The 17,249-nt window shown below is 39.1% G+C and overlaps 1 protein-coding gene across 3 annotated transcripts in view; it reads right to left on the reverse strand.

Moving 5' to 3' along the window:
* Positions 1–249: 249 nt before the first annotated feature.
* Positions 250–17,249, reverse strand: part of Sap47 (Synapse-associated protein 47kD) — a 70,757-nt gene continuing 53,757 nt past the window's right edge. The window contains exons 5-9 of one of the 3 annotated variants that reach the window (XM_018546906.1): positions 13,901–14,041; positions 13,247–13,386; positions 12,085–12,236; positions 9,675–9,851; positions 250–4,206 (exon numbers count right to left, since the gene is read on the reverse strand). In XM_018546906.1, coding sequence (XP_018402408.1) covers positions 4,016–4,206; positions 9,675–9,851; positions 12,085–12,236; positions 13,247–13,386; positions 13,901–14,041 — 801 coding nt within the window. In that variant the 3' untranslated portion in view covers positions 250–4,015. Of the gene's footprint in view, positions 4,207–6,278; positions 8,628–9,674; positions 9,852–12,084; positions 12,237–13,246; positions 13,387–13,900; positions 14,042–17,249 lie in introns of those variants that run through there. The other 2 variants (XM_018546909.1, XM_018546907.1) reach the window with 2 other exon arrangements.

Genomic DNA, 17,249 nt, shown 5'->3' on the forward strand with positions numbered 1-17,249 from the left:
CCGTAGGATAGCTTTATTACACAATTAATTCACAGAGTTCACTTTATTATTCTGCCGAAGTACACCTTGATTTCTGGCCATCGCGTTTATCTCCTGTCGCTTTCGCGGAAGATAGGACGATGTTTCTGCGCGTGGAAAATTTAATGTCATATAAATTTCGCGGTTTTTTTCCCTTTTTTTTTAAATCACTTCGGCCGGTGTGTGGGAGAGAGAAAACGAGACGGGAAATTCTTTTTCTCGCGATATTTGTACAGTCGAAGGATTTGGAAGGAAGGGGAACGGAGGTCCTCCCTTGGAGGTCCTCTCTCGAGAACCCGCGCATAATAATAAAGAGAGCGGATAAATGCGATTATCGCCTTTGCTTTACTTCGACAGACTTAGGCCTGGGTGAATTGCGCCTCCTTAAGTAAATCTTACGAGCCTATCGACTAAAAACACGAATGGTAACTTTACAACGAGCTTCTTTTTTTAGGAAAAGATGAACGCGGATGAAGCAGCGTTTTGTTTTTTTCAAATGGCTCGCGCGGTCACAGCCGAACGCGAGCGGACTTTTTCTCGAGTTGTGAGAGAAGTATTGATATAATAATACATATCGTATATAAGCCGCTCGCCGTGCGGTTTCTGGAGAAACGATCTTATCGCATTACCGCGGTACTCCATTCATCCCGGGGATGACTACTTGAAAGGAGGGATAGAAAAAGTCAAGGTATATATAAATTGACTGAAAACCTGGATTTGACGTGCAATGGCGCAAAACAAACATCTCAACGCAAACTTGCTTATTGATTATACCCAATTTATTATTCCTTGAACGAGATTTATAGTGGGAGACGCGGACCTTTTGAAAGACTTACAAAATAAGAATCTAATGCGTAAAGATTTACTTCTGTGTTAAACACTTCATTTCTTACCGTTACTTTCCGCGATTGTGAAGTGCAAATATTTTTATATTTTTAGTATACACTTAGATAGACGTAACGCGACTCAATTCACATTTCTGTGAAAAAATCACTAGTCAGACAATCCGCATTTATCGTAAATACGTGACAAAAGTATACGACGATAATTTATTCAACAGAATTCATCCGCCAAGATTTATTATAGGTAAAATTAGACGTAAGTAATAAAACCGTATAAGAATAATAATTAAACTCGTGGGTCCATGTTCTCTTCTCCCCATTATAAATCCAGTTGCCTTCACTTGTTCGCTTCGATCCGACGATTTGTTCACCTTTTCTCATGCTCTGCCTTTTATTACGTACATTCGTGCCATTGGCGTTACGATAATAATCCTCGTTATAGCATTACTTGATGTTATATTAACGTGCGAACGCGACAGATTCTTCTCAAGGTCTGAGCTAGACCTGTTTGTCTGCACGGAGAAGATATCCCCGATAAAACTCGTCGTATCCTTTTTAATTTACGCGAGGATGGCTATTTTCTGTATGGATAATATTTTTGATAAATTGCAATTTCGCGTAACGCGAGATTTTATTGTCGCAAGTATCTCTCTTTGAAAGTCGACCGTTTCTTCCCATTTCTTCCGTTGGCAGAGGACAATTGGACGGTATGTCGGACCGAGAACAATAAAATATTGCGCCGCGCGACTTCCGATGCAATCGAAACTGAAAACTTTATTCCCGCCGGTGTGCTTTACAAGATGGGGCTTGAGTTCAAAGATTGTCGTAACTGTCTTGGACAGAGTTGTAAACTAACGTATGTTTGTATATTTATAATTGCTTGTTTTCAGAATTATATAACGGCATATACGTTTACATGAATCCTTGTGCGTTGACTTAGACTCTGCTGGAAACAATTATGACAATCTTTATGCTTCGAGCCTTTACAAATGAAACAGCGCAATATATGCTCCATTTGGAGTTTCTGTCAATGCAATGATTTATTATTACGATATTTCGTCCGTACAGACAACGCGAACATGTCATTCTTACAGCGTATAATTCACTTTGACACAATACAAACAACGCATAACGAAACACTTCCACGATCGACAAGAACGAATTTAAAAACGACACATTCTCCTTTCAATATCGTCATCGTTGTTGTCATATCGTCGCCGACAACAATCTTGGTATCTTATCTACAGATTTCGCCAGAAGCGTACATGTCGAACAAAAGACATTGTGCTAAACCTAGTGCCTTTCCGCTTTCCCAGTTGTAGGACATTCCGCGCAGTCACAATAAGTTTGCAGATAAAAGTCGAATCAATCTTTGCTTTAGACACGTTTTTCGTAGATTGTTTTCGATCGGCAATAATTGGCTGGCAATCAACAATGAAAAGCGCGCCGTTGCGACAAAGTGTTCGGCTTGTAAAGAAAAGATGACGACCAGCGGCGCATTTACGTTTCGAAGCGTCTTACTTGTGAGGTGGGATCTTTTTAGTACACATTTAAAAATTACGAAACAATTTTTTCATATCATAATTATTCAAGGACCGTTAATTTTGTAGGACGACCTGGACTCGCAAATAATGCACCACCGACCACCGTAATCGTCGATCCGCCACTCGAAACGGTGTCCTTCGGCACACGGCAGTGTAATTTATCTTGAAAAACTGTCGATCCTTCGATCACGATGAAGAGCGTTCGTCTACTAACAACCGTGTTATCTCCGTCGATCAAATTAACTTTACTTTAATATCACATAACTTTGAAGATATTTATTATTACGATCAACATTACGTTCTCGGACAAGAGCGCCCGATAATTGACATAAGCTTGTGTTAATTAATTCATATGTTCTCCAATATTTCTCTCTCTAGAGTTACAACAATCGCATGTCATTTTGTAGTTCGGAGGTAGAAGTACAAAGATTCATACGAATATATATATATATATCTTTGATGAAAATCGTACGAATACGTGAGTCTTTCTGCTTCACCATCGAGCTGTAAAACGGCGGTGGTGGAGGAGAAAGGACCATCGTGTTCATCGTGTTCGAGGATCGTAAAGAAGCTGCTTTTCTTTTCGAGAAATTAGAAAAGAAACGAAAGGAAAACGATGGGCAGACTCTCCTTTTTGCATCATTCTCGCTTTATATCCTTTGTATAGCCACGATCCTCACATTTGTCGTTACAGCAGTGATTTCCCGTGTGTCGGAAATATTTCTTGCGGCTTCCGGTTCATACCTTTACATTTTATCCCGATACACGCCTCTCGAGGACGAAACGAGCCTCAAAGAATCTCGCGTCATCTTTATTCGCGGTTTTTTTTTTTCCCTTAGGAGATCGGCGATGGATTGAAATAAAAGGAGGAATTCTTTTGAGACGCTCCCCTGTAACTACATTTTCCCTACGAAAGGGCGGTTTCATGTATTCTATTTTATATCGGGGTTCATGCGGAGACAGTCGCGAGACGAGCTAAAATAAAACACGACTACTCTCGCGCAGCTTCTCCACGTTAAAGAAGCCAGGACGAACGCGAAAAGAATCCTTTAGATCTCAATGACTGGACTTTTACGTTTTCGTGTCTATATATAGGACGACAATGAGAGATTGTCGTTTTTAAATAGCGTATGAGTTCTCCACGTAACGAACGAAAGAGAGTACAATCGAAATCTAAAAAGAACTGAAGCCGCTCTTATGTAATTTTCGTTAGTCTTTCTTCTTACATGTGAAAGCATGAATAGAACAAGCTGTGATTGGATCAAAGTCAGGTATAAAATAGATTCTCCTTAAAATTCGCATTACGATGTCGTAAAATTAACGCACGCACAATGTAAGCCTCAATCCATCGATCGATTCGATCTCGTAGAAAATAAAATAGTCGATTGACAAACTGGATCTTCCACACTTTTTTCTCTCCTTCTTGTACACGGGTCTCGCGATCAGGAGATTAACGAAAGACTGTAATAATGTACAAAAGAAATTCGCGAGCTTCTCTGTATCAGAGAGAAAAGTCCCAATGCGAAAAACCAGCACGCCGATCTCGCTATTCGCGTGGGATTTCAACGTGGAGCGACCCTCTTATCCGGTCACGAAGAGGATCTCCTCGGCTCACTTGAGGTCCTCGTCGTCCTCGTTGGCGAGCAGCTCGTCGATCTGCTTTTCCCAGTCATTATCGTTGGTCGCGATGTCTTTCGTGGCCGTCGCGACGCTCCTCTCCTGGCCGCTGCCGCCGTTATTGTTGCCCGTTACAACCTCGTAATCCTTTAGCTCGGCTTCCAATTCACGTTCCCAATCTTCTTCTGCGGAGAGGCACAAGCAGCGTTGTAGCTATTTTGCAGAGAGGGCCACACTCTGGTCTTGTTTATCTGTCTGTTTTATCTGTTTGTGTTTCCGCGCTGAATATCTGAGTTTCTTGTGCATGGAAATCATTTTATGTGTTTAAAGTGTATATCTGTTTGTGTGTGTGTGTGTGTGTTTAAAGTGTAAAAGTATCAGGATTGGAGGGGCAAAACTCAAATTACAGGACTGAAGAAATCAAAGGGATGGAGTAAGAGAACACGAAAGCAACGGAAGCAAGAGGGAAAGGCTTCGACATTTGTGTTTCGAAGCTTTCGCTCTGAGTTCGGTTCGTTAAGCGCGTTAAAGACAAGGATGTGTTAGTAGCCTGAGAAAGAGACAGAAAGAGAAAGAAAGAGTGAGAAAGAAAGATAGAGAGAGGAGATATTACACGATTATTAATTAAGAACAACGTGGATCGCGATCATATATTTTTTTTCTTATTCTTTCTACGCTTACATTTCGCGGACGACAACGACGACGACGACGTCTATCACACGATCACCGACTATATAACTCTCTGGAAATTACAGCGAATTGCCGGGAGGAGTAGCTAGAGTTAATCACGTTCCGCTTAACATACTTGTTACAAAAGTGACTGATTCGCAATTACAAAAGTAATTAATCGGGATATCGCGACTTGAACGCTTCGGGAATGCGATTATTCGTAGGTAACGCTCTCGCGCGAGAATAATCCTCGTTGCGCTCTCAATTCTCAAGCCAACGGTGTCCAAAGTCGTGGACTATAAATATGAAGTTATAAAAAACAGTAAAATCAATGCTCTGTACACGCACGTGCCGAAATAACCGAACGTAATATTAAGTATAATTTTAGTCCGAAAGAGAGAGAGAGGATCATTTTGTGAAAAAAATAACCAAAATAAAAAATACTGAAATGGATTTCATTTTGGCGACCTGCAAGTTCGAGTGAAAAATTTTATATAAAATTTTATCAAAATTTTGTATAAAATTTCAAATAGCGTACATTTTCTTTTGTTTAATTCTAGTCGCACTAAATGCTGGTTTGGACACCGTTGCGTTAAAATAATTCGCCGTTCAAGCGCGAAATTATCTAACATTACGAGCGTACATTTAAAAATCGTGCGAGAATAAACTAGTGGTAGTATAGGCGTCAATAAATTATTGCGGCCTTTAAGAATGTTTAATCTTAAATAATATCTTCTTGCGCGGTACGTTTCCAGTCGCATCGCCTGTCTTATCCCCGTATTACGCTGCAACAACTAAAACGAGCTCACGGGTAATCCCAAGACTCAAGCTCACCTGGACGTAGCCGCGTCTCTAAGGAAAATAAATGATATATAGAAGATAACAGCGACGGCCGGCCGTCTAGCTAGACGTTTTTCTTCCTCGGAATAACACGAAATACTGATAATGCCTCACACGAAATACGCAAAACCTTACCTAGATGTGTCGGACTGCGATAATATCGATATCCCCGACGCGGAAAAGTCATGCGGAGGAAAAAGTGCGCACCGAGATGTAAAAATCATAATTCAATTGTCATAAATTTTTATTGGACTGCACCGAAGTAAATAATCCAATATTTTCGTGCGCATTTTTACAAAAATCGTTTCTATAAAATTGTACACAGTATACCCTAAATTAAAAAAAAAAAAAAATAGAATATAATAAAATATAAATGCTCTAACGTAATTGTATCGCTCATTATTTTACTTCAAGATAATCCATGTTAAAATATATAAGTGTAAAGATGAAAAAAAGCGATGTATAGCATATGGTGGATGGTAAATTAAACAGTACGTATAAAATGTAGTGTACGATCTCTTCAACTTAAAGAAAAGAAAATCAACTTTGCTTACTTCATTACGCGATAAAATACCTATAAATGTACAAAATTCAAACGCAAGTGTCAAATAAAATCCTGCAATCTATATCTAACCTTCGTAATACTGTTAATGTCGACGTTCCCTGCGATATAATAATTCCTAACAGAAAAACAGAACTCTTAACGCTACTTCGATAATTCATAGGACTTTGCAGCATCGCCGCGGGCGGGGTTTTATACCAATCGCGAAAATGCGTTTCATCTCGTCTTCTTTCCTCGACAGGCGCTAAACGCATCTCTCTCGCATAAATCTCCGCGATAGACGTATACAAATCGCTCGTCGGACGCATTTTACGTTCTATATCCAATCGTTCGCTGTCCACGTGGAAAAAAATTCGCGCATAATTAATTTATCCCCGTTTCCCAGCGAACGGCGATCAGGTGCCGCTTGAAACGGACAGCACCTCTCCCCCTCCCCGACGGCCGTTTTTTTTTTTTTTTTCGTATCGAAAGGAAATACTACAATAGCTACACCACCCACGAGAGTGCCGGGCACCAGCGGTATTATAGCTCGTTTCCCGGTAAAACACGTATTGTCATTCAACGAATTTTACAGAGACGCGATAAAAATCCGAATGCTCTCCACCGATAAACCCGGATGGATCTCGGGCGAAGTCGTCTCTCTCTCTCTCGACCTACAAATTTGAAATTTTCATCTCTTCGATATTTCTTTCTGCGCAGGAGTCTGCAGATTTTCTTCTCGGAACTTCTGACATCGCGAAGTAGAGATTACGGGGAAAGTTTTCGGATTAAGAAATATCGCGTCGCTGTCTTTATATTTTTATTTAGCAATAGTATAATATATATATATTTATACATATATATTTCTCTCTTATTTTCCTTAGGTCTCCCATTTAATTAACCTCTTACGAAGATACACTTATAATTAAGTTACAGTTTACAGTTTTGCGCAACGTAATCCCTCTCGCGTTTCATCAATAACTGCGCGTTACACTCCCCGATTACTTTATACTCTCTCCTTCGGTTCGTTTATTACTGCTTAGCTGCTTACTTATGCTTTACAAAGACACGGAGAGAATCGAGAACAGGCTAGATTAATTGGAATTGATACAGAGAAAGAGAGAGTGGCAACAGCAAAACGGCCAAACATACAGACATGAATATCTTCTCGCTGCCATTTGTGTATGCATGTTACTTGTTTTTTTCTCGTTCTCTCGCGGAACCTCCCTTTTATTGTTGTGTTTGCATCTTGTTTTATTCATTACGTTCGCGTATGTGCGCGCAACGCTTCGACGTTTCGTTTGATCTAACCCCGTTTCCTTTTCCGCTGCGTTCGATTTTCGCGACTCGACAAGCTCGGCGTATATATATGGTACACCTTCGACTGGGGCTGGGCAAAATTTCAAATACACATCTCTGCTCGACATAAATATTCCAAATAAAACGTATCGCGCTTTTAACACATTTTCCAAATTAAAACTGCGAGGATCTCGCGTTAAAAATATTCCTTTTACTCCGTCGAGAATTTTTGCCTGTCCCCGACGCTGCTCGCCAGTGCGTTCTGATTGCGACGTGAATTGTCTGAGCTCATTACTGATTCAGCGTTTAATGACAATCAGTGCAATGACCTCGCACAGTAATATAATAACGATATATATCCACGTCATAATCACGCGGTATTGCATCCGGCTGTATGTCCCTATATCGGTTCGCTTTATCCTTTGGCTGCGACACGCGTTACGACGAACGTGCACTGATTGCAAGCTTGTCTCGCCGGAACTAAGCGTTCCCCAATGGTGTGAATCTAAAATGATCGCGCAAAAATATATTGCGCTTTCCCGGCCATCAGAAGGTATGCCCATTAACTGGAAATATAAAAATGCCCTCAGTGTGTCCGTTCGAGACATTTCAGCCCTCTTCTATACGTGAAAGTAAAATTCGAGAGATTTCCATAGAAATCGAGTACTCTAAAGTCACTATACAGTCACTAACAACAGAGAGCCTGAAACGCTACTTCACGTGAAAATTGGTCTACCACGCTAATTAAATTTGTTCTCTAATGACGGACCTGATCGCGTAATAATTTAAAATCAGACTTTGCTGCTTCTTACGCGCGTTCGTTTCGTTCCGAAATCATACGAGGAGGCTGTTTCACACATTTCGCACACTATAACTTCGTCGATTCGTATTCGCGACGTTACATTTAATAGGGCTGATCCTTGCGACTGGCACGAAATCGCGTGGGTTGCCAACGATCGGAAACGGGATGAACAGCGCGAAGAAGGAACACGCGCTGTTCATCCCGTGAAAACGTTCGTGTCAAGGATGGGGTGGCTTCGCGATCGAACGTAACAGAAACGGAGCAATAAAGAGGGGGAAAAAAATAGAGAAGGAAAGAAAAGAGACGGAAATAGGAGTGGGAGAGAGAAAGAGACGCGAGAAGAAGTTTCGCAAGAACTGAAATTGTCAGTTTTCGAAAGTGGGAAGCATGTATATATCTCTGAGGGGTGTGCTTTGGATAATGGCATTTGGGGGGCACTCTCCTCTTCTTTTAGGCTGTTGACAAAATAGAATGAAAAGCGGTCGTTTAGTCAAAGCGGCCCATGTAAGAGAGAGAAAAAAGAAAAAAGTGAGACGTTTAACAGACGTTCAACATTTGGCAACGACATGACGCACGACGAGGGGCACGTCGTTGCCGCACACTAAGAATTCGGAAACAAGCAATACCTAAAGAAAGCACAGACAGGAAGGTCGAGAGGGGTATAGAAGATGTACAGAGAAGCTACGTAAGAAACGACACTAGCTCGGGTTGGTGGTGTAATACATTGAGAAATTAAGGTCAGGCTTTTCGCGCGGTGGCGTTAATTTCATACTCACGAGGAGAGTACTCTTGGACCGTGTCGTGGCACAGATCGAGCTCTTGCATCGATCACCTTGGTGACCCGTTCCCGTTTTGCTGGTGAGATCAATGAATGGTACATAACCTCCGGCAAGAAATAGTTTTCAAGAAGTGCATTTCTTAGCCGATAACAAATTTCGCTATTTAGCGAGACGCAATTACCTGGAACGGTCCCAACTCTAGAATTATACTTGTAAGAGCTACATAATACGTATAGATCCTTCTTTTCTCAATCTAATTTTTACATAGTTAAAGACTTGCAAAAATGATAATAAAAATGCAATTATATAGTAAATTAATTATCACAAATACGATTAGGGTTTCAATTTTGTTTGGTACCGTTCGTTAATCACCAGCAAATAAGAACTTCCATGATATAATTATGCAAAATCTCGTTGGTGGTCGTAACTAATGAAGACCAAGGAAATGGGGAAATCTAAAGATTCTCTGAATGTAAATCATTCTAGACGCAAAGCAATTTAACAAATACAATCTGCCGTGATAGAAATTCGAAAATTCTCATTTAAAAGTCAAACTATTCTGCACGCGAGTACCGCGATCCATTTACAAACCAAGTCTAGAATCACTCTCGTTTCTTGCTGTCACCGTGATATCTTTGCATTTTATCGACGAAGATTATCACGAGGAAAGCTATACGAGGATCACTCGGGTAAGTTAACAACGACCAACGATCGACGACTGACCTTTCGGCGGTTGCATCCCCAGTTTTTTCATTCCCTCTCGGACCTCCTCGAGGTCTGTGTCCGAGACCCTCATGGTATCGGATACGAACTCGTGACCTGGCGAATCGGCTAGCGCGCTGTTACTGCTCGCTGTCGTGACTCCGCCGGTGGTGGTTGTCTGGCCAGTGGTCATTTGAACTGTTCGCAAGACAACACTGACGGCTAAACTATATGGGTAGGGGGTGCGCGCGGATGTATATACGTGTTCGTGAAGATGCGTGTTATTATGTACATTAGCACGTGTGTTTATCTGTATCTAACGCTCTAAGTCTACTGGAACCTGATTTCGCACGCAAACGAACGGTGGGGGCGTCCGAAGCCGATTGCGCTCAGTTTCCAGTAACAGGACTTTAATTAATCTAAACGTGAAAGCGGAGAATGGCAATTAATTAATTTCAGCGCGAGATATCACTGAAACACACGCGCGTTCTAAATTTACACAAAAAGTGTAGCTGTTAACGCGAGGGTGATTCTAAAGAATCTATTTTCGATCTATCCCACGGAAATCTATAGGTATAATATAGAATTTTTTCGTACGAAATAGCGAATGGAATATCGAAATATTACATTTATATGTGGCAACAAAAGTCATCTTTATTCGGGGTCTAAATATCAGGGTCTCCGGGACGTTTAAGAATACTACGAAATGCCCCTCGTAAATCTTAGAATGCGAAAATAGCATTCTTTCATCAACTGAGAAATATTTGGAACATCCCCCGTATTCCTCGCGACCGAATATTACTGAATCCTCCAAACATTTTCTTCCCGTTAGATTCAATTTCTCTCGTGATACACTAGAACTGGAGCGAAATCGGATCTTTCCTCTACTCTCAAAGGAGAGACGAGGAGTCTTCGGTTCAATGGTCGGAGAGGAGATGGAACGTGAAAGAGAAAGAGAGAAAGAGTAACACAGCAACCTGAATCCCCTATTCACGGAATAATCTTTGGCTTCGGGGGATATTTCAACGCGTCAGTCTATTTTCTCATGATCGATTTTCCGACTCGGCCACCGTATTTCCCTCAATCCGTTAATTCATCCGCACCGATCGCAATTCCATTGTTGGCACGGTCAAAGGGTTCATCACGAGATGACCGATTCCTACTCTTTCTTTCTCCCTTTCTCTCTCTCTCTCTCTCTCTCTCTCTCTCTCTCTCTCTGTTTCCCCGATGTGACATCACGTTTCGTGCAAAAGCTCATGTACACAACGGGAACGCATTGATACAGATCGTCGACAGATCTCTACGTTAAATTGTTTCGTCCGGAAAATGTAATTCAAATAAAATTCCGCACTCATTCCTTCTATCATTTACGTGTACCTCATGATAGAACGGATGAAGTCTCGTTCAAAATCCCTTTTGTTAAACGAAATTAATTCAAGCACTCATAGTGTTTCACGAAAGAACGTGACTTATTAGTAATTAACTAATTAATACACCAACGTAAATTATTCTCACGTGAATTTATACGCATGATGAAATTATGTATAATATTATATCATGTTATCGTGATACGTCAAGTGATATCAACTGTGCATCAATATATTAGCATATCGATTTCGTGCTACGTTAACTTTCCCGTGGATTACGTAAAGTGCAATGCCGCGCGCGCTCTGATTGTGAGTGGTGGAACTCACGTTCAAATTCGATAACCTTGTTAAATATTGAAGACGTCAAACGGCATCTTCGTCCGATTAAACTTTAAATGGTAATTTCGGGCTTCTCCCTTGGATCAATACGTTCCCCAGCATCCAGCATGACATTTGCACAGAAAACGCACGCCACTATACAGACACACACACCGTCTCAAAAACTCCACACCATGCAAAAAGGTCCACTGTGGGACGCTGCTAATCGGAATTGCAAATTAGGCGTAAATGCAGCGCGACGCCGCCGATCTCTCTATCCTTTTCCGCAGGTTGCATCCTGCATCATTCAACCCGGCGGAGTTTATCTCGGCAAGACGTCGTGCCGCGATGTCAAAGGGGAAGTCCTGGCCGCGTAGACAATTGGAATTTTCCGACTCTTAATGAATAATATTTCAGCCGAAGAATTTGGTCGAATATTATGTTGAGAATAATGACGAGTAACATATAAAAGTATTATTTTTAATTTAATTCAAAAGTATAGATTAAATATAAAATTTTCATCAGACTTTAGCTCATTAATATTTATATGTGAGCGTAGGATGTCCCCTTTAGTTTTTGTAAAAAGCTGCGTGCTTCGTAATCGATATTGACAGATCAGGAAGCGCGTCGATGCTCTCGAGCAAACCTGGAGAACCTAATCGCGTCGCAATGTCGGCGTACTATATGCAAACCGCTCTCTACGTAACAGAGGAAAAAAAGAAAATAAAACAGAGCAAACGAATTACCTTGAGTATGATCGATGCTATCGGTGCTGGCGAGCGTTTGATTGGGGTTGCTTTCCGCTTGCTGTTGGCTTGCCATCGCGTTCAGCTCGTAGCCCTGACGCAGCAAGGACACCCGATAGAAGTAGTTGCGCCAGAAGTTCTCCTCGGATATACTACCGCAAATAGGTCGGATGAGTTCTCGAAATCGATAAAGGGGTTTTAACGAAGGAATCAGGTTCCGGGATCAGGATTCGTAGTCACGCTAATTAATGCCGCTCTTCGTAACCATCGAAGTCGCAAACCGATTAATCGTCGAGGCGATTAAATCAACATAATGTACTCATATTCCTGCACGGCACTTTCGCGCGGTAATGGCCCCCCTAGCCTTGGACATTTATGTACAGAGGTCTCGAAAGGGAAACGCAGTCAATTTCAAAGCGGTGAGATCAACTAATTGTTTAAATCAAGTAATAATGACAGAGCAAAGTGTGCATTAACTTTTTATCGACGTTTTTATTGACTGCTCGTTATCTCTCAATCTACTATAAAATTCTTTTCTGACTTTTCTCTATTTCGCTAAAGTAGACGAAATTACGAGGGTAATAAAATGCATTATTTTCATCGAATGTTATGACGTAATTTAATTAGCTTTTTCATGTTTTGTAGAGTATAAAATTAATTGAACATGATCTCTCTCCAGTATTTTGAGAAAACGAGTTCGCAAGTCAATTAATGAAACATAAATTATATTTTCATGATAGAAATTATATTTTGATAATGAACTTTATAATTAATACAAACTTAATAATTTTCATTTGTCGACAATGTAATAACCAACATAAACGTTATTTAATTTTTTATTACATATCGTTGCGCGATCAGAATTGTGAATTTCCGAGCGCATGTTTTTTTTACAACACGCGTCATAATTGAGCCCCTTAGTTACCAAGTTATGGCTTATAAGGCAGACTTATGTCAATTAAGGAACTCAATCGTTAATTTTATATATCGCACATAACGTATACTTGTTTTATAATAAATTTAGCTTTAATTGTTATTTAAAATAATGAGAAAAATAATTAAAAAACGTAAGCCAATTTTATTTTCGACAATTTCGTGATATCGAATAGAGTGGAAGAGCGACATTATGAATCGTTATGACAAGGTGGTATATTTTACTTACACTTTCGGGACAAGCTCGAACCTCATAGCTTCAAGATTTGGATCCAGGGCAAGGGTAGCCTGTGCCATTGGCTGAACGGCTTCGAAATCCCAAGCGAATTCTACGCCTGGTGGTGGTGCTCTCACGAAATTACGTCGATCCTGAAATCCATGAGAAGGTTGAATCCTCGTTTAATTCTGCCGGTTTAACCGAAGCCAAATTCGAGATCCTTTGTAACGATGCATAAAAATAGCTAATTAATTGCTAGCAGCAGTTTCAAGTTATAAAAGAATAATTAAAAAAAATCATAAAAATAAAAATTATTATTATTAACATTATATTTCCATAACAAATTCTGATCTCTCCAATAACAAAACATACAGATTCTGTAATCATATTCAGAGAAATATCCGCAGATTAGCTTTTACAATTCACATAAGCGAATACAGATGTAAAACAATGAGTCTCGAAATGCGCAAGTGATTATTACTGTATTGAAATTTTGCGCTGATTTGAAATAAGAACAAGGTGTGTTGACAAAATGTATAGAAATGTAAAAAAAAGTTTTAAAATCTTGAAAAAATATTCACATTTTTGTGTCTCGATGGAGTAATACTAAAGTATCCATATTAACTATCGTTCGCATGACAAAAAGAAGATGAGAAACATAATTACGGTCGAGAGGGACAGGCACTCCTCACGCAGCGCGTCCTCATTTGGTGCACCAACCCACGGTGCAACAGCCTCACCCTTTTCGCCTGCTTGCTTACTGGCGATGAAAGCCTCCTGTTCCTTATTGAGTTCAGCGATCAGCCTCTAAAACAGAGAGTTAATTTTCACGTCAGTATAGGTAGTTCGTAGCGTATCGCAGATGAGGTTGAGTTGGACAAAGGCGAATAAAATGTGATTCCAAAACCGATTCTCGGTTATTAACGTAAGAGCTGGTGGCGGAAATAGCGCTGGGTCTGCGATAAGTTTCATTTCAAAGCTTATTACCGCGTGGATGACACTGTGCGATTTGCCGCCGTTAATTCGTTCTCGTTTACAGGTATTAGTACCGAGAATATGTCGGCATTTAACGTGTATTCCTATAACGAATTGCAGGGATGAAGGTTGACGCAATTATAAGCCATTTTCTCTTTAAAAGAAAAAAAATAGATTTTTGAAAATATTTCATGTAAAATTAAAAATTTCACTTTATGTTCTTTATATATAATTATGTAAGAGAGAAACTGAATTCTGTTACATACTTTTATTTAAAACTTATGAAAAAGTGTAAAATTAGGTCAAATTTCTATTTTCTCCGTTGCAACAATTATTTATACTCAAAAGCAATTTATGGATTTCCTTTTTCTCGAATTTGAAACGAGCAAAAATTGAAACGAAGTCGATAAAGGGTACACGCAGGAAGACATAAAGTGTACTGTTTAATGCAGCGTAAATCTCTCGGCAGTCTTTCTTGCCACTGCGAACGAGTGAGAAACAACGAGATTGCTCAATTTTTCGGAACGAGGCGCTTGCTATAATATGTAACCACGACGTCTCAAGCTATAAGAAAGTCTTGGATAAGAATTGATGGCACAATTTTATCCTTTGGTCATGTTCCGATCATTAAACGTAACGAAACTTTCTTCTCAACAAAAACAAGACTTCTTTTTTATCGCGCATATAAGAGTTATCCTCTTATATGTGTGTTATAAAATATATTTTATTAATCGTTAAGAGCATGCATGTAAAGGGTTTCATAAAATATATGTAGAAACTTATTGATGAACGTTGCAAACGGATTGACGCCGCATAAATGATGAAAAATGAGTATTTTGTGGCTCAACGATGATTCGAGTATTTCGAGAATTCAATTAAACTCGCTTTTACGTGCTACCTTCTTCTTAAACTATTCCAATTATTTCTGTTTACGAGAGGTGTGATTAACGAGGGTCGGTTGTATTTATAAGGTTACAAATATCTATAAATCTTCTACGTGCATTCGTGTGGATCGAAGAAAATGCCGTTATTTGATTTTGGAGGAAGAAATGTTATAAATACATTTCTCTCACAAGAATTTCTCGCAGAAATTGTACTAAAGTTGCAGAATATAAAAATTTTGCATAATTCATATAAAAATCAAGCTTTTGTTTTATGAAAAGATTTATTATACGTAACATTTTTCTTTTTTGAATAAACAACTGTTGTGCTTGACGACTAAAGTAGATTCAGTTTATTTTTAAGCGGAACTACTGGATGCTAAATTACCCAAAACAATCCGTTTTTTAATGATAATAAATAAAATTCTCGTTTACATTGCAATCCTTGTTAACGCGTATCGGATTACTGAATTTCGACATGTTTGTGCGTTCGGGAAAATTCAATTCAATTCAACATTAATATTTCTGGTCATCTAAAAAATGAAATATTTATAGATCATTCGGAGTAGTATGAATACAGCAGAGGTAGCAAATAGAATAAAATTGGCGTGTTACAGGTATCGAATCAACTGCAGATTTATTTTCCGATTCGAGATAGTTGTTATTTCATTTATAATGTATGCTTACTTTGGGTCCCGTTTTTACAGTGAATATTCACGCGCATTTTTCCGACTAAAGTGTCACTTAATTTTCTCGAATACTATTTTTCGTCGTGACGACTGTTTAGTCGATACGCGATTCCGACCGCGTACCATTGCGATGGCAATCGCTAAATAAATTTGTAACATCGTTGCATTATACACGGAATGGCTTGCACGGTCCCAGCAGCCGAACGATTCTCGATGAAATGATTGCAATGCGTGTTCCTGCTCGTAAGCGGGATATTGACTTCTTCGTCGATAAATCGATTCGTACAATCGGTGTATGACAGAAACAAAATATCAGCACAATCCTCGGGTCCAGAATAAGAAACGTCGTTGTGAGAATGGGAAAAGGAAGGAAGGAAATGTCATATGTTTAAAATGTATATAGACACTCGTCTATATATCTTCAAGTGTGTGTAATCGTGATAATATCGATAAACAAACAAAACGTTTCAAAAAAATTAATAAATAGAAAATTTTAGCTGATTCAAAGATTAAAATTGATTTTTAATTAACCACAAATTTAATATTAAAAAATAAATGATTATACGATGGCAGGATTGCCTGAATGTCTGTGCGCAGTTTAATGAATCATAAAAAAATTGTAATCGATTAAAATCAAGATCTCGAATAGAATTATTTGTCTCCATTTTCTTTTTGCAAAGCTTAATGTACTCGCAATATGTCAAATGTTACGAAACTTTAAATGCCGACGTTGTATTAATTATAATTTCGCGCATCTCCGCAAATATTATATATTTGTACGAAGATAGTCTTTCAATCAAAGCGAATCGATATATCGCTTCTCACGGTAGATTGAATTTATTTGCGTTAAGCGGAACATTAAAGAGCCGAGCGGCGAAGGGTAAAAAATATAGCACGTCAAATCGATTTCTTAGCGATTACAAACGAGCTGGACGATTAATCGCTTCCTGGCTGATTCTTTTCTGAAATCTATTTTACCACCAAGATAGATACTTTCATACCTTAATGTGCCATCGCAAATTTGATTTATAGCATCACGTTGACGTACACAGAAAATCACTGAAAGCATATCAGCTATTGTGTAGGAACTAACAAGAGCTATTCGTACGCTAATTCTATGAATCTTCAGAAAATCCCATAAGTCTCGATTTTACAAGAACCTTGAAAGAAAAATTTATAAAATAATGTACACCGCATTCAATTTACATTAGAATAAATATTTGTACACCGCATTCAATCTACATACATTAGAATAAATATTAAATCAAATTGCTTCAAACTTTCTTTTCCCTCGGGATTGCAACTTTCAAAAAATAATTTAAACGTCATTGTTTTTATCAGAAAATTCGCACAGTTTTATTATACAAGCATTTCTTTCATCACTATACAATTATATATAATATACTTGCATAGATTTTAATATTCCCCCCCCCCCCCCTACCCCCCCCCTGTTTCTAATTAAGAAAGTTG

Source organism: Cyphomyrmex costatus, unplaced genomic scaffold (assembly GCF_001594065.2).
Source record: "Cyphomyrmex costatus isolate MS0001 unplaced genomic scaffold, Ccosl1.0 scaffold6, whole genome shotgun sequence".
Taxonomy (NCBI): Eukaryota; Metazoa; Arthropoda; class Insecta; order Hymenoptera; family Formicidae; genus Cyphomyrmex; species Cyphomyrmex costatus.